This window comes from Panthera pardus, unplaced genomic scaffold, assembly GCF_024362965.1.
Source record: "Panthera pardus isolate Hobbes unplaced genomic scaffold, ASM2436296v1 HiC_scaffold_13, whole genome shotgun sequence".
Classification (NCBI taxonomy): Eukaryota; Metazoa; Chordata; class Mammalia; order Carnivora; family Felidae; genus Panthera; species Panthera pardus.
The window spans coordinates 76,504,597-76,522,439 of NW_026526688.1; the positions used below are offsets into that span (position 1 = coordinate 76,504,597).

Here is a 17,843-nt window from a genome sequence, read left to right on the forward strand (position 1 = left end):
TCACCTTGTTCAGTTTTATGATGGGCATGGATAGTTTGGTATTAAGTCAAGGAGGATTAAGATCAGTGTAGATTTTGGAACTTCTTACCTGCATAGCTCTTTTCTCTGTAGTACTCTGCTTGAAGCTTTCATCCTCCTCAGACTACCCCACACTGCAATTTCTGTCTCATTAAGTCAATGAGAACTTCACATTCTGTTTGGTTTCCCTTTTCCTGTGCAGTGGTATGGAAATTGCATCCTGGTAGAAAATCTGGTAATCTCATGGCTCATTTTGTTTCCTTTTCTCAAGTATCAGTGTCTTGAGCTACTTCTTCCATGTCTAAAAACAGTTTCTGTTTCATACATTTTATCCAGTATTCTAGTTGCTTAGAGTGAGTTGATAAGTCTAGACCCTGGTACTGTGTCATGGCCAGAAGAGAAAGTACAGATCTTCTTTGACTTGGAGTGGGGCTCCATTTTGATAAACACATTGTAAGTTGAAAATGTTAAAAGGTGAAAATACATTTAATACACCTAACTTATCAAACATCATAGCTTAGCCTATCAGAACACTTATATTAGCCTACAGTTGGGCAAAATCATGTAACACAAAGCCTGTTTTGTGATACAGTGTTGAATATATCATGTAATTTATTGCATACTGAATTCAAAGTGCAAAACAGAAAGGTTGTGTGGGTACAGAATGGTTGTAAGTGTATCGGTTGTTTATCCTTGTGACTTTGTGGCTGGCTGGGAGCTGTGACTTGTTGCCACTGCCCAGCATCCCGAGAGAGTATTGCACTGCATGTTGCATGTCACTGCCTGGGAAAAGATTAAAATTCAAAGTTCAAAGTACTATTTCTACTGAATGCATATAGCTTCACCATTTTTCTTCACCATTTTTCTTCACCATTGTGAAGAAAAAAATTCTAAGTTGGACCATCAGAAGTCAGGGACTGTATATATACTAGTTTCATTTTAGTTTTGATTTATATTCAGTGTCTTTATTCTGAATATATAATGAGTACATTTCTGTTGGTGAATATAGAAAACTCTGAGAAAATAGCAATGGATATGAATAAATGTGTATTTATAGAGATAGAAACCCAACAATCAAATAAACACAAAGTCAGTAATAATTAGAGATGTTCAAATTAAAACAAAATTGGTATGTTACTTTATGTCTATTAGTGTTAAGGCTTATAAAGTTGGATAATAGCAAATATAACTGGGGGGATAGGGTTATTTTAAACTTGTGTTCTAGTGGTTGGAGTAAACTCATTTAGCCAAACTTGAGTAATCTAGCACTAATTAGTTGCATAAATTTATACTCAAACCCAGTGACTTAGTAATTTCCTCCTGAGTGGGTGTTGTATGAAATTCTCAGTTTCATAAGGAAAATACACTTGAGGATATTCAATGTTCTCATTGTTTTTGATGGCACTGAATTGTCACCATAGGGGTTTATTGTTATGATAGTAGATAGATTAAATGTATTGGATGCATAGAATAGATTATTATATGGCAGTTAGAATCAATGTAAAAGTTAATATGAATAGATGCAAGAAGCAGAAAGAAACAGATTCATATATCTGACCAAAGATCCTTTAAATTATGAGGATCACACAAAAATACTTTTGAAGGAACACATAAAAAGATTAAAGGTATTTACATAGTTGCTTATGTGATTGGGAGTAGAATGACAATAGGTTTAGGGCATAAAGGGAAAAATAATGAACTGTTAATAAAAGGATCAAGGCCTTGGGGTGCCTCCTTGGCTGATTTGGTGGAACATGCAACTCTTGGTCTTGGGTTGTGAGTTTGAGCACCACATTGGATGTAGAGATGACTTAAAAATAAAATCTTTAAGCCCCGCCCCGCAAAAGAAACCCCGAAACATACAAAACCGAGCAAGGCCTTGCTCAGTCATTAACCATTCATAGAATGGTTAACACTATATATATTTTTATTTTTGACTGCAGCTGATTTTGGTTATTTCATTTTTATTGATTTAAAAAAATCAATATGATTGTATACTTTTATAATTGTGTGGTGTCGCTAATTGAAAATTTCTTTGATCACTTAAGAATGAAGCTTTCCACTTAACATTTAGGTAAAAGATTGCTGGACTCTTCTTGATAGTCATGATAACTAAGAGCAGATACCAAATAAGATGAAAGCAAGCCAGTGATTTCACTTGTGGTTTGACCCTGTTTTGAACTTTTAATGAAGAATGTACTACACTTTATCCTATTTACTTGTAAACTGATTAAAATGATAATGTATATCTGATCTTTGCTTTTCCTTATAAATAAGCCTTTTTATTTTAGCTATTGGTTGTTTTGTGTATCACAGGAGACTTGTGGGTCAAAGAGGCATTAAATAAATGTAGTGTTACAACTTTTTTACATGCTATATAGTTAAGGTAATATTGGAAATATGATAGGGAGCTTGGATCCAGTTTCAGAGGTCAGGGAAGACTGCCATAAGGAAGTAACCATTAAGGTCAGCTCTAAAAGATGGAGAAGATTTATATTTAGTTAAGAGGGGAGGGAAGTAGGCCTAGTGAGAACATTTTAAGCTGAAGGAATAGTTTGTGTTCAGGCCCTGTTGTTAGGAAGAAGGCAGAGAGGGCTTTGTGGATGGAGTGCAGAGAGAGAGGAAGATAGAAATGCAAAATGAGGCTAGTGAGGTAGATAGAGTATCTTGAGGGCTATGTTAAGAGTTTTGACCTTTTAAAATATACAAAATAGACTTTTGTAAAGTCTATTTATTTATTTTGAGAGAGAAAGAGAGGGAGAGAGAATGCGAGCAGGAGAGAGGGAGGGAGAATCCCAAGCAGGCTCTGTTCTCACAGCATGGAGCCAGATGTAGGGCTCGAACTCACGACCTGAGATAGGACCTGAGCCCCAAAAAAGAGTTGGGCGCTTAAACACTGAGCCACCCAAGGTGCCCTAAAAGGGGGTTTTGGTCTTTATTTTAAAGACAATGAGAAGCTATAGGAGAGGTAGCATAATAGGTGAGAGTGTAGTGATTTAAAGTATGGGCTCTGAAGTCAAGCTGAGTTCTGATCCCAGCTTTGCTACTGGCTAGTTATGTTACCTTCGAAATGTTCCTCTGCCTCTGAGTCCTCCTCTATAAAATGGGATAATAATAGTACCACCCCTAGGATGGTTATAAGGTTAAAATATTTTTATTGTTTCTTTAAAAACAGTCTTCAACAGGGTAATATAGTAAGCATTATTTATTTGTTAAATTTAAAAAGTGTTTTAAAGAGAGATGGGTGATGGGTTGATGTAGTTTGTAATTTTAAAAGATAATTTTTGCTGTAGTGTGGAGAAGTTTCAAGTGTCGGGTGCTATTGGCACTTTTATCAAACACCTTATACCTTCCATCATATTATGAAAATGGCATAGACTACATTGTATATTTCTTTAAGATAGTGAAAATAACATTCTTTTTATATGCTTTTAGTTTAAAACATTTTTTGGTTATTCTTGAGTATATTAAAGTATGAGTATATGAAAAATAAGTTGTTTTATGGTGAATAATGCAGTTAATGAATTGTTGATTATTTTCATAGCCTCCACATGCTGGGAAGTTGCTGTCTGTGTTAAAGCATATGCCTCAGAAGTATGGTCCTGATGCCTTTTTCAACTTTCCAGGAAAGAGCGCTGCAGTAAGTAAATTTGAATGAGGATATCACTTGGAATGCTTTCCTTGGTTTCCCGAAAGGATAGCTCTGTAAACACCCCTGATAGGTTTTGTGTTAGGCAGAAACTTCTTTGCACAACCTAAATTCCTTACAGCAGTTATTTGTGTTACTTTTTCCTGTTTTAGAAGTGAAGAAATACAGGCTCAAAGAAGTTAAGAAAGCTGCCCATTTACAGCTTGGGACAACAGTGGACTAAGAAGAACCCAGTTCTTTTAAACATAAGCCATGTTGTCTTCAGAATTTTCCTCTGAATTCTCAAATAGATATTTAGGTGTAACACTTTCACTTTCTATCTTACTGAACATCTTTCTTTAGCCTTGTATTTCCCCACTCCTGTTTCTTTTACACCTGGTGTATAGAATGACAATAACTCTTTGAAACTTTTTGGCAAGAGTTCCTAACTTGTGAGTTGCCAAATTTTATCAGTTTCAGCATTCTTTTTTTTTGTTTAAGTTTATTTAATTATTTTGAGAGAGAGAGAGAGAGAGAAAGAGAGAGAGAAAGAGAGAAAGCCAGAAAGCCCACGTGGGTGTGAGCAGGGGAGGGGTGGAGAGGGAGAATCCCAAGCAGGTTCCCTGCTGTCACCGTAGAGCCCCAGGCAGGGCTTGATCTCACTAACTGTGAAATCATGACCTGAGCTGAAAGCAAGAGTCAGATGCTTAACCGGTTTAGCCACCAAGGTGCCCCCAGTTTCAGCATTCTTATAAGCTGTTAATTAATCAGTTTATAAAGAAGACATTGCTGGTAATATCTGTAATGTTTCAAAGTTTTATAGGAGTGCATTATGTAATGTATATATGTTATAGAGGTTTTTAACGTCCTCATATTACGTTGGTCTGCTTGTTATAAGCAAATTTTTCTTTGAAGATATTTCAGTCTGTTCTTACTGAGATTATCTTTTGTCACTTTTTACTTTGCTTTTGATAATATCTTTTTTTAATTTTTAATTTTTTAATTTATATCCAAGTTAGTTAGCATATAGTGTTATAATGATTTCAGGAGTAGATTCCAGTGCTTCAGCCCCTATGTATAAAACCCAGTGTTCATCCCAACAAGTGTCCTCCCTAATGCCCCTTACCCATTTAGCCGATCCAACCAGCCATAACACCTCCAGCAACCCTCAGTTTGTTCTCTGTATTTAAGAGTCTCTTATGTTTTGTCCCCCTCCTTGTTTTTGTATTATTTTTGCTGCCCTTCCCTTACGTTCATCTGTTTTGTATCTTAAATTCCTCATATGAGTGAAATCATACGATTTCTGGTTCCATCCATGTAGTTGCAAATGGCAAGATTTCATTCTTTTTGATTGCTGAGTAATACTCCATTTGTGTGTGTGTGTGTGTGTGTGTGTGTGTGTGTGTGTGTGTGTGTGTGTTTACACACCATGTCTTCTTTATCCATTCATCTGTTGACGGGCATTTGGGCTCTTTCCATACTTTGGCTATTGTCGATAGTGCTGCTATAAACATTGGGGTACGTGTACCCCTTTGACACAGCACACCTGTATCCCTTGTAAATACTTAGTAGTGCAATTGCTGGGTTGCAGGGTAGTTCTATTTTTAACTTTTTGAGGAACCTCCATGCTGTTTTCCAGAGTGGCTGCACCAGTTTGCATTCCCACCACAGTGCAAGAGGGTTCCCCTTTTTCCATATCCTCGACAACTCCTGTTGTTTCCTGTGCTGTTAATTTTAGCCATTCCGACTGGTGTGAGGTGGTATCGTACTGTGGTTTTGATTTGTATTTCCCTGATAATGAGTGATGTTGAACATCTTTTCAATTGTCTGTTAGCCACATGTAAGTCTTCTTTGGAAAAATGTCTGTTCATGTCTTCTGTCCATTTCTTAACTGGATTATTTGTTTTTTGGGGGGTTTTGAATTACATAAGCTGTTTACAGATTTTGGATACTAACTCTTTATCAGATCTGTCATTTGCAAATATCTTCTCCCATTCTATAGGCTGCCTTTAGTTTAGTGTGGAAGCTCTTTATCTTGATGAAGTCCCAGTAGTTCATTTTTGTTTCTGTTTCACTTGTCTTCCACTGACATGTGTAGCAACTTGCTAAAGTTGAGGTTAGAGATGTTTCTGCCTGTGTTCTTCTCTAGGATTTTCATGGTGTCCTGTCTCACATTTAGGCCTTTCAACCATTTTGAATTTCTTTTCCTGTATGGTCTGAGAAAGTGGTCCAGTTTCATTTTTCTGCATGTTGCTGTCTGGTTTTCCCAACACCATTTGTTGAAGAAATGGCCTTTTTTCAATTGGCTATTCTTTTCTGCTTTGTTGAAGATGAATTGACCATATAGTTGTGAGTCCATTTCTGGGTTTTGTATTCTGTTGCATTGATCTGTGTGTTAGTTTTTGTGCCGGTACCATGCTTTCTTTATGTCTACAGCTTTGTGATATAGATTGACCTCTGGAATCATGGTACTTTCAGCTTTGCTTTTCTTTTTCAGGATTACTTTGGTTATTTGGGATCTTTTGTGGTTCCATACAAATTTTAAGATTATTTATTTTAAGTCGATGAAAACTGCTGGTGGTATTTTGGTAGGGATTGCATTAAATGCGTAGATTGCTTTGGGTAGTATAGACATTGTAACAATGTTTGTCCTTCCAATCCATGAGCATGGAATGTTTTTCCATTTCTTTGTGTCCTCTTCAGTTTCCTACCTAAGAGTACAGATTTTCTACCCCTTTGGTTAGGTTTATTTCTAGGTGTCTTAATTTTTTGGAGAAATTCTTCGATTTACTCTTCTGCTTTGTTGTTGGTGGATAGAAATGCAACAGATTTCTGTACTTTGATTTTATATCTTGTGACTTTGCTGAATTCATGTATTAGTGCTAGCAGTTTTTTGGTGGAGTCTTTCAGGTGTTCTACATAGAGTATCATGTCATCTGCAAGTAGTGAAAGTTTGAGTCTTTCCTTGCCAATTTCAATGCCTTTATTTCTTTTTGTTGTCTGATTGCTGAGGCTAAGACTTCCAGTATTATGTTAATTAGTAATGGTGAAAGTGGACATCCCTGGCTTGTTTTTGACTATAGAGAAAAAGCTCTCCGTTTTTGCCGATATTGAGGATATTAGCTGTGGGTCTTTCAAATATGGCCTTTATTATGTTGTGGTATGTTCCATCTATCCCTACTTTGTTGAGGGTTTTTATCAAGAATGGATGCTGTATTTTGTCAAATGCTTTTTCTGTATCTGCTTACAGGATCATACAGTTCTTATCCTTTCTTTTATTAAGTGCATATTGTATCTTAATACATAATGTACATGTACATGTACATACATACATGTTGTATCTTAATAAATATATTAAGAATTTATTAAGTGCATGTTATTAAGTGCATTAAGTATCACATTGATTGATTTGTGAGTATTGAACCAGCCCTGCAGCCCAGGAATAGATTATTCCCACTTGATCATGGTGATTAATTCTTTTAATGTACTGTTGGATTTGGTTTGCTACTATCTTGTTGAGAATTTTTGCATCAGTATTCATCAGGGATATTGGCCTGTAATTCTCTTTCATAGTGGGTTATTTGTCTGGTTTTGGAATCCAGGTAATGCTGGTCTTGTAGAAGGGCTTTGGAAGTTTTTCTTCCATTTCTGTTTTTTGGAACAACTTGAGAAGAATAGGTATTAACTCTTCTTTAAATGTGTATTAGAATACCCCTATGAAGCTATTTGGCCGTGGACTTTTGTTTGTTAGGAGATCTTAAACTACTGATTTGATTTCTTTGCTGGTTATAGGTATGTTCAAATTTTCTATTTCTTCCTGTTTCAAAGTTTTGGTAGTTTGTATGTTTCTAGGAATTTGTCCATTTCTTCTAGATTGCCTAGTTTTTGGCATATACTTTTTTTATAATCTTTTATGATTATTTGTATTTTTGTGGGGTTGTTGTGATCTCTCCTCTTTCATTCGTGGTTTTGTTTAGGTCCTTTCTCTTTTCTCATTGATGTCTGGCTAGAGCTTTATCAATTTTATTAATAATTTCAAAGAACCAGCTCTTAGTTTCGTTGATCTGTCCTACTGTTTTGTTTCTATATCCTTTATTTATGCTCTAGTCTTTATTTTCCTTCTTCTTCTGTCTAGGCTTTATTTGCTGTTCCTTTTCTAGCTCCTTTAGGTGTAAGGTTAGATTGTGTATTTAAGACTTTTCTTGCTCCTTGAGTTAAGCTTGTGTTACTATATACTTCCTTCTTAGGATTGCCTTTGCTGCATCCCGAAAGTTTTGGATTGTTGTGTTCTCATTTTCATTTGCTTCCATGTATTTTTAAAATTTCTTCTTTAGTTTACTGGTAAACCTGTGCATTCTTTAGTAGGATGATCTTTAACTTCCATGTATTTGTGGTCTTTACAGATATTTTTCTTATGGTGACTTCAAGTTTCATAGCATTGTATGAAAATATGAATGGTATGGTCTCAGGCTGTTTGTACTTGTGGAGGGCTGATTTGTGACCCAGTATGTGATCTGTTCTGGGGAATGTTCCATGTGCACTTGAAAAGAATGTATTTTGTGCTGCTTTAGGATGGAATGTTCTGAATATATCCATTAAGTCCATCTGGTCCAGGTGTCATTCAAAGCCATTGTTTCCTTGTTGATTTTCTGCCTAGATGATCTGTCCATTGCTGTGGAAGGGTTTTAAAGTCCCCTTGGGGCGCCTGGGTGGCGCAGTCGGTTAAGCGTCCGACTTCAGCCAGGTCATGATCTCGCGGTCTGTGAGTTCGAGCCCCGCGTCAGGCTCTGGGCTGATGGCTCGGAGCCTGGAGCCTGGAGCCTGTTTCTGATTCTGTGTCTCCCTCTCTCTCTGCCCCTCCCCCGTTCATGCTCTGTCTCTCTCTGTCCCAAAAATAAATAAAAAAACGTTGAAAAAAAAAAAATTAAAAAAAAAATAAAGTCCCCTACTATTATTGTATTGTCAATGTGTTCCTTTTTGTTTGGTATTAATTGATTAATATATTTTGGTGCCTTCATGTTGGGGGCATAAATGTTTACAACTATTAGATCTTTATGACGGATAGACCCCTTAATTATGATATAATGCCCTTCTTCATCTCTTATTTCAGTCTTTGTTTTAAAATCTAGTTTGTCTGATGTAAGCATGGTTACAATGGCTTTCTTTTGGCATCCATTAAGGGCTTTTAGTCCCCTCGCTTTCAATCTGCAGATGTCTTTAGGTCTAAAATGAGTCTCTTGCAGGCAGTATATAGATGGATCTTGTTTGTTTTTGTTTTTTTTTTTAAATTTTTTAATGTTTATATATTTTTGAGAGAGAGAGAGACAGAGACAGACAGACAGACATAGAGGGTGATTGGGGGAGGGGCACAGAAAGAGGGAGACACAGAATCCGAAGCAGGCTCCAGTCTCTGAGCTGTCAGCACAAAGCCCAATGCGGGGCTCAAACTCGTGAAGTATGAGATCATGACCTGAGCTGAAGTTGGATGCTTAGCTGACTGAGCCACCTAGGTGCCCCAAGGGTGTTTTTTTTTTTTTTTTTTTTTAATATCTGTTCTGTTACCCTGTGTCTTTTGATAGGAACACTAGGCCATTTACATTCAGAGTTATAAATGAAAGATACTCATTTAGTGCCATTGTGTTACCTGTAAAGTTGGTGTTTCTGGTGATGTTCTCTGTTCCTTTTTTAGCCTTTGTTGACTTTTTAAAAAGAAATTTTTTTTTTTGCCACTCAGAGAGTCCCCCTTTTTTTTCATGTTATTATTTTCTGTTTCTTTTCTTTTCTTTTCTTTTCTTTTCTTTTCTTTTCTTTTCTTTTCTTTTCTTTTCTTTTCTTTTCCTTTCTTTTTTTAAATTTGCATCCAAATTAGTTAGCATATAGTGCAACAATGATTTCAGGAATAGATTCCTTAATGACCCTTATCCATTTAGCCCATTCCCCCCTCCCACAACCCCTCCAGTAACCCTCTGTTTGTTCTCCATATTTATGAGTCTCTTCTGTTTTGTCCCCCTCCCTGTTTTTATATTATTTTTGCTTCCCTTCCTTTATGTTCATCTGTTTTGTCTTTTAAAGTCCTCACATGAGTGAAGTCATATGATATTTGTCTTTCTCTGACAAATTTCACTTAGTGTAATACCCTCCAGTTCCATCCAAGTAGTTGCAAATGGCAAGATTTCTTTCTTTTTGATTGCCAAGTAATACTCCATTGTATATATATATACCACATCTTCTTTATCCATTCATCCATCGATGGACATTTGGGCTCTTTCTATACTTTGGCTATTGTTGATAGTGCTGCTATAAACATTGGGGTGCATGTGCCCCTTTGAAACAGCACACCTGTATCCCTTGGATAAATACCTAGTAGTGCAATTGCTGGGTCGTAGGGTAGTTCTATTTTTAATTTTTTGAGGAACCTCCATACTGTTTTCCAGAGTGGCTGCACCAGCTTGCATTCCCAGAGAATCCCTTTTAATATTTCTTATAGGGCTGGTTTAGTGATCATGAACTTCTTTAGTTTTTGTTTGTCTGGGAAACTCTTTATCTCTCCTATTCTGAATGATAGCCTTGCCACATAAAGTGTTCTTGGCTGCCTATTTTTCCCATTTAGCACATTGAATATATCCTGCCATTCCTTTCTTGCCTGCTAAGTTTCTGTGGATAGATCTGCTGTAAATATGATCTGTCTTCCCTTGTCAGTTAAGGACTTTTTTTCTTTGTTGCTTTTAGAATTCTTTACTTGTTTGTGTATTTTGTGAAGTTGACTATGATATATCTTGGTGAGGTCAGGCTTTTGTTGAGTTTAATGTGAGTTTTCTGTGCTTCTTGGATTTTGATGTCTGTGTCCTTCCCCAGATTAGGCAAGTTTTCAACTATAATTTGCTAACATAAATCATCTGCCCTTATTCTGTCTTTTTTATCTTCTGGGACTCTTATGATATGAATGTTAGCACATTTTAAGAAGTCACTGAGTTTCCTGAGTCTACTTTTGTGAACCAGTACCTTTCTCTCCCTCTTCTTTTCAATGTCATTATTTTCCATAATTTTATATTCTGTATCACTGATTCGTTTTGCTGCTTTTGTTCATCCTCATTACTATGTCATTCATTTATGTTTGCATCTCAGTTATAGCATTTTTAATATTGGTCTGACTAGGTTTTAGGTGTTTTATCCCTGTAGTAGGGATTCACTAGTGTCTTCTATACTTTTTTCAAACCCAGCTAGTATTCTTGTAATTGTTGTTTTAATTTTTAGTTCAAACATCTCTCTTATATCTGTTTTGATTAAATCCCTGGCTCTGATTTCTACTTGCTGTTCTTTCTTTTGGGGTGAATTACTTCCTCTTGTCACTTTGTCTAGAAAAAAAATTTAAGTGGATTCTAGGTGTGTTTTGGTCTGCTTGTTAAAAGAAGATCCTAAAAAATAGCAGTTAAGAAATATGTATGTGTATATGCATTTATATGTATAAATTAAAAAGAATTAAAGTATTAAAAATAAAAAATACAAAGGAAATTAGATCCTCTTTCCCCTATCGCTGAAGCCTTGCAGCATTCTATGATCAGTAGACTTGTTTGTGCCAGGGCTTTGTGCTGGTCCTCTAGGGGAGGACCCTGTTGATCTGATTCTTAGGCCTACTTGCTCTAGTGGGGATGCATCTACATGGTGCAGGGTGGTGGGGGATGGTGGTGGCGGTGAGGAGTCAGGGCGGGGGGATAGGGGAGCTTGGTGTAGTGGCCGGTCTCCCACTGATGGTGCTGTTTAGGTCACTGAAGTGGGTCATCTGGTGGGCTCGTGGTGAAAATGGCTTTGCCTGCTGTCTCCTCTCTGGAATAGGGAGCTGTTATCTGCTGCTTCTCTGTAAGCCCTCGCAGAAGAGCAAACAGTCACCCCTCCTGTGACCCTGACTTCTGTCAGATCCCTGCCTTCACCCTGTGTAAGCTGTCCATCTGTCAGGCAGCACAGCCCTCCTGTATTATATTTCAGGCGAGGCTGTATTTCAAAACTCTAAACTTGAGAGATGCCCCACAGTGAGGCCTTGTGCTGAGTCTCTGGGGTAGGTCTTGCTGCACTGTGGCCTGTACTGGCTTGTCCCAGAAAAGGATTGTGGGATTGCTCAGTGTGGTTTGGAGTTTATGGTAAATCACAGCAGAAAGCTGGCACCAAGTTTTTCTGCCCTCAGCCAGCATGTTTGTTCCTATGCTGGTGAATTGGACAGCTCAGTGGTGCCTTAGCCTACCTTTTGCCCCTGGAGCGGCTGTATTACCGCTACCAAATGAACTCCAAGGAGGCAAACTTTTTCCCTCTATGCACCCCAGGGGATCTTCAGATGATACTGCTTGCTGTTGGGCTTCTGTCCTCCTTCCTCACAGGAGCACAATGACCCTGACCCCTGAAACTTCAGACTCTGCACTCCACTATTTATAAAAAACTTGTAGTATTTAAACCCTCTTCTTCCCTGTTGTTAGTCTTGGGGAAGAGTTTTTCCTGTGCAGTCCCCTGTGTGTGTTTTCATTCTTTATTCACTCCTCCTTTCTCTCCCCCGACTCCTTCCACTCCATGCAGTCAGGGCTCCCTCCTCTCAGCGTGCCTACAGCTCCTCTCTCCCCCAAATCACTCTGTGCAGTTCTTGTCCTCCACAAGGTGGTGGTTTTTTCTGCCTGTAGACATGCACCTTTGTTCTCTCAGTCCTCAGATCAATTTCTAGCCTGCTGAGTTTTAAAACTCCAGGCTTTAAGGGATGTGGCGTGGGCAGCAGCCTGGGCTGGTCTTCTGGGGGAGTGTGTTGCCATGCTGGGAGTGAGACAAGCTTCACGGAGAAGAGCAGTTGTGCTACAGTGCTGCGGTGTGGGACTTGGTGTAAGCAATTTAGGCAGCCAGTGTGGGGCTGAGGTGCTTTCTGCTTGTAGTTCTGTGTGTAAGCTGAGGGGCAGGAGAAGGAAATAGCGCCAGTCTGCTCCTTTGTCCCTGGAAAGGCATCTCCTGCATGCTCACCTCTCAGAGAAATGCTCCAGGAAGAGCGAGTAATCTCCCGCCAAGTGTGTCTCAGGTGCCCCTCAAATCTTGCTTCTGTGCTGTCTGCACCCTTGGGTTGTTTGCCTGCCTTCTCTCTAGAATTAGGGCAGCACTCTAAGGACTCTATTACAGCCAAGCCTGCTAACCTTTAAAACTAGTTTTTAAACCCCACTGATTGCAAGAACTCATGAAAATCAGGCCCTCTCGTTTTCCCAGCCAGTGGGTTTGGGGAAGCATTCTCTTTGTGCGTTCTGTTGTGTTCTCTTGGCTGTCTCTTGCCTTTTTCTAAGACCATGGCTCCTTCCTGTAGCACCCACCATTGGTTTCTCCCCGAAACTACATCTCTGCCCTTCCTATCTTCCCCCATGTGTCTTCTTTCTCCCTTTACATATGCCCCAGGTATCTTTTTGACTATAATCCTCCTAGTGGGGTCAAATAGTATCTCAGTGTGGTTTTGATTTGCATTTCTTTAGTGACTAATAATGTAGAGCATTTTTTCATGTCTGTATTGGTTGTATGATATCTTCTTTGGAGACAGGTCTGGTCTATTCGTATCTTTTGTCCATTTTTAAATTATTTGTCTTTTGTTGAATTGTAAGAGTTCTTTATTCTGAATACAAGTTGCTTATCAGATGTATGATTTGCACATATTTTCTTCCATTCTTTTGGCTTTTGTCTTAACTTTTTTGATCGTATCCTTTAAAGCACAAACTTTTTAAAATTTTAATGAAGTTCAGTTCATACATGTTTTCTTTTCTTGCTTGTGGTTTTTGTGGAATAATGAAGAAGGATTTGCCTAACCCAGGGTCATGAAAACTTACCTCTATTTTTTTCTTACAAGAGTTTTATAGTTTTAGCTTTTACATTGAGATCTATGATCTATTTGGGTTAATTTTTGTGTATGATATAGGAAAGTAATCAACTTCATGTTTTTGCTTTTGGATATCTAGTTATCTCAGCACATTTGTTGAAATAAACTGTGGTTTCTTCATTGAATTGTCTTGACATTCTTCTTGAAAATCAGTTTAACACAAATATAGGGGTTTATTTCTGTGCTCTCAGTTTTAGTCCATTGATGTGTATTTCTGGTTTTACGTCAGTACCACACAGTCTTTTTTTTTTTTAATTAAAAAATTTTTTTTTAGTGTTTATTTATCTTTGAGAAAGAGGGAGAGAGAAAGGGAGTAGAGGAGGGGCAGAAAGAGGCACACCAAATCTGAAACAGGCTCTAGGCTCTGAGCTGTCAGTACAGAGCCTCATGCGGGCCTAAAGTCACCAACTGCAAGATCATGACCTGAGCCAACGTTGGACATTTAACCGACTGAGCCACCCAGGCACCCTGACACAGTCTTTGTTATAGTAGCTTTGTTTGGTAGGTTTTGAATTTGGTAGCGTGAATATCAACTTTGTTCATTTTCAAGATTTTGTTTTGCTATTCTGGATTGCTTTCATTATGTACTTTGAGATAAAATTTGATTTTAAAATTTGTACTTTTAAATAAAATTATGATCTTTCTTTAAAACAATTTTTTTTAGTGTGTGTTTATATTTTTTGAGAGAGGGTGTGCATGTGTGCATGCAAGCACGGGAGAGGCAGAGAGAGAGGAGAGAGAATCCCATGTAGGCTCTGTGCTGTCAGCATAGACCCTGATGCAGGGCATGATCCCACAAACTGTAAGATCATAACCTGAGCTGAAATTAAGAGCTAGACACTCAGTCAACTGAGCCACCCAGGTGTCCCCAAATTATCTTTTCAATAATATTTGAAACCAGGTGGTAAAGTTATTTATATAGTGACTTTGAATTTAATTTAAAAATGTTATGGAAAAATGTTATGAACTAATTCTGTTCAGCTTTATATTTGCTATTAAAAATTAGCATATTCTAACCTTTTTGTTAACTTTTTTCTTTTCTTTTCTTGTATATCTTTCTCTATTCTAATATCTTAACATTTGAATAACATATTTCCAATTTGATATCACTACCTATCTCTTTTATTTGGAATTCTTTTGAATCTTTTCTTCATTGTAAGAAATGAAGCAAAGATGAGTATATCCAGCAGGTCATCTGGAATGTTTTTATCATTTTATTAAATTACCATCACTACTATGCATTTTGGAAAATTTGAAAAATTTGGAAAAGTCTTTCAGATAAATAAGCTTATAAATACTTTAAACATGATATAGAATAACATGTAGCAGAAATATATATAGCATTGTAAAGTCTCATTTTCTTGATTTCAGTAATAAAATTTTTCACGTGAATTAATAACTCAATGTTTTTCTTTAGGCCATTGCATTACCTCCTATAGCCAAATGGCCATACCAGAATGGTTTTACATTTCATACCTGGCTAAGAATGGATCCTGTGAATAACATCAATGTGGATAAGGATAAACCCTATTTATATTGGTATGTATTTTTATAAGTCAGTGTTACTATCTTCCTTTGAGAATGAAAGAATATTTAGAGGTAAAATGAAAATTATTCTTTATAGTTTCAGAACCAGCAAAGGTCTTGGTTACTCTGCTCACTTTGTTGGGGGCTGTTTGATTATAACCTCAATAAAGTCAAAAGGAAAAGGCTTTCAACACTGTGTGAAATTTGATTTTAAGCCACAAAAGGTATGTGATGTTAGTAAGTCGTAATTAGTTTAACAAGCTATACTAGCCTTCAAAATGCTTTGTTTTAATATTAATGACATAACATGTGGTAGATCACAACTCTGTTTATTCTGTTTCAGAAAATGAAGTATAAGTCACTGGACAATTGTTAACTTCCCTGATTTGGATAATAAAAAGAATGATATTTTGTTATTCATAGAGTATTGGGATAATATCAATGAGACAATATCAATGGAAGTTACTTTAGTAGTAGTAGTAGTAATATGTGTTTTCTTTTGTACCTTAAAATTTAGAGATTAATAAATGGTTCATCTGCAAAATGTATGTACATATAGATAAATAGGTAAAACAGATGTGGCAAAATGTTGACAATTGTGGTATCTAGATGGTGGAAAAGAGGGTATTTGTACTAAACTTTTAACTTTTTTGGGATATATTTGAAAACTTTCATAGTAAAGAGTTGGAAAGGTAATTTCACAGTAAGTTCTTATGTATTGAGAGTTCCCTTGATTAAATATTCCAAAGGTTGAATATTGATACTATTTTATTGATATTTATTTTATTTTTATATTTAATTGTAACTTATAGTTTAAGTTTTACTTGTTATTTTGAGTGTGGTTGAGTTATTTCAAGAATCATAATCCTTTTTTTCCCAAACTTTTTACTTATTCAGTGGTATATGGTAACTATAGTGCACATTTATAACCGATGGAAGAACAGTGAGCTTCGATGTTATGTGAATGGTGAGCTAGCTTCCTATGGAGAGATAACATGGTTTGTCAACACCAGTGATGTAAGTGGTTTGAAAAAATTATTTTAAAATATGAAAAATATATTTTACATTGAGTATAAATTTTAGAATACCACAATGGCAGAGTTAAGTTTGGCTAGAATGTTGAGTCCTTGTTAAAAAATTATTCTGGATAGGGTAAAGATGAGCATTTATAGGTAACAATGGGTATAGTTAGGAGCTCTACAGCAGAATTCTGATCATTTTTATGAATGAGTAGGATGATACATGCTTATAAATTTTGCAAATAATTCATAGCTGTTATAGATAACTATTATGTAATAATTTTTTCAGGATTGAGGAAAAGATATGTACAATTCAAATTAAATTTAAAATTTTCAATAGGAATTAAATTAAAATGTTCTTTTTTCCCCACCAATTACATTTTCAAATAGAAAACTTGAAAAATATAAATAGGAAAATGATTACAAACCATTACACCATTCACCATTAAATTCTTCTTTTATATCCTATGCTACGCATATTTATGTATTATGTAATGATAATCTTAAGAGCTTGGGTTTTTGTAACAGATAGTCTTAGGTTTGAATCCCAGCTCTGTCACTTACTGACTGTATGACCTTAATCTATTAGGCCTAAGTTTTCTCCACCTGAAAATGGGTGTAAAATAGTACGTATCTCAGAAGGTTAATGTGATAACTACATGAGATACTGTTTACAAATTAATTAGTAGAGTGCCTTGTACAGAGTAAGTGCTCAGTAAATGTTAGCTCTCCTTTTTTTTTTTTTTGAAAGCACAAAAAGGGCATCAGATATATATGTTGTTTTTTGGCCTGTTTTTTCCTTATGTTAACTTTTATTGAGTGCTTCTTGTACTCCAAGCATTGTAATAAATACCTTTATTTTCTAAAAGCACCAACCTTGCAAGATAAGTACTATTATAATCTCCCATTTTACAGGTAAGGAGACTGAAGCACAGAGAGATTAAGTAATTTGCCAAGATCACCAGCATGTGAAGCAGTGATTTGACTTAGGTGGATTGTCTTGAGAAGCCAAATGTTAACAACTTTTCTGTATTCCCTAATATCAATACGTATTTATTTTTCAACATTCTTTCTAATGATTTTTTTGTTGCATAACCATTTAAAGGGATGTGAAGAACTTTAGTCTTTCTTTGTGGACACGTGGATTTTTAAAATGTGGTTTGTAACCTAGATTAAGAGAATTTTTTTTGTTTTTAACGTTAGAAGAGATACATGCATCTGCTTTTCTGGATTTACATATTTGAGAGATTGTATTCCATGATCTCACCCATTGTCTATACCTTGATATCTGCAAAAGTCTGTCTTTACAATTTTAACTTCTCACCAAACTTACAGAACCCTGCTTCTCCATTCATGTTGGCTCCATACATATTAACTCGCCGAAAGGCACATTATGTCCTAAACGTAACTCATGATTTTCCTTCTTATAACAAAGACTGTTCTTCCATTTGCTTTTTTGGTTACTCAAGTATGAACCTTCAGAATCCATCATGATTTCTTTGACTCTTCTTTCTTACATACACTTTGTCGTCAGATTTTATTTATTGTACCCTGGAAAACTTTGGCTTTCTCCTTTTTTATGATGTCTTTCTTGATCTCTACACTTGATAATAATGAATTAAGTGAAATGCTAAATGAGTTATTTTAATTTAGCCAGATTAGAACAGATGAAACATTTATACCAAAATTTATCCTGAAACATTTAATCAATATAGGTTATTATTTCTTGAGATATTGTTGTTTTTTCTTTAATACAATCTGTTTTCTT

The 17,843-nt window shown here is 36.3% G+C and overlaps 1 protein-coding gene across 6 annotated transcripts in view; it reads left to right on the forward strand.

Annotated features, from left to right (window-relative positions):
• LRBA (LPS responsive beige-like anchor protein) overlaps window positions 1-17,843 on the forward strand; it is a 781,419-nt gene that overhangs the window by 94,338 nt on the left and 669,238 nt on the right. For all 6 annotated transcript variants that reach the window (XM_019441290.2, XM_019441289.2, XM_019441291.2 and 3 more), the window contains exons 5-8: window positions 3,563-3,658; window positions 14,947-15,068; window positions 15,154-15,280; window positions 15,954-16,073. In XM_019441290.2, coding sequence (XP_019296835.1) covers window positions 3,563-3,658; window positions 14,947-15,068; window positions 15,154-15,280; window positions 15,954-16,073 — 465 coding nt within the window. The remainder of the gene's footprint in view (window positions 1-3,562; window positions 3,659-14,946; window positions 15,069-15,153; window positions 15,281-15,953; window positions 16,074-17,843) is intronic.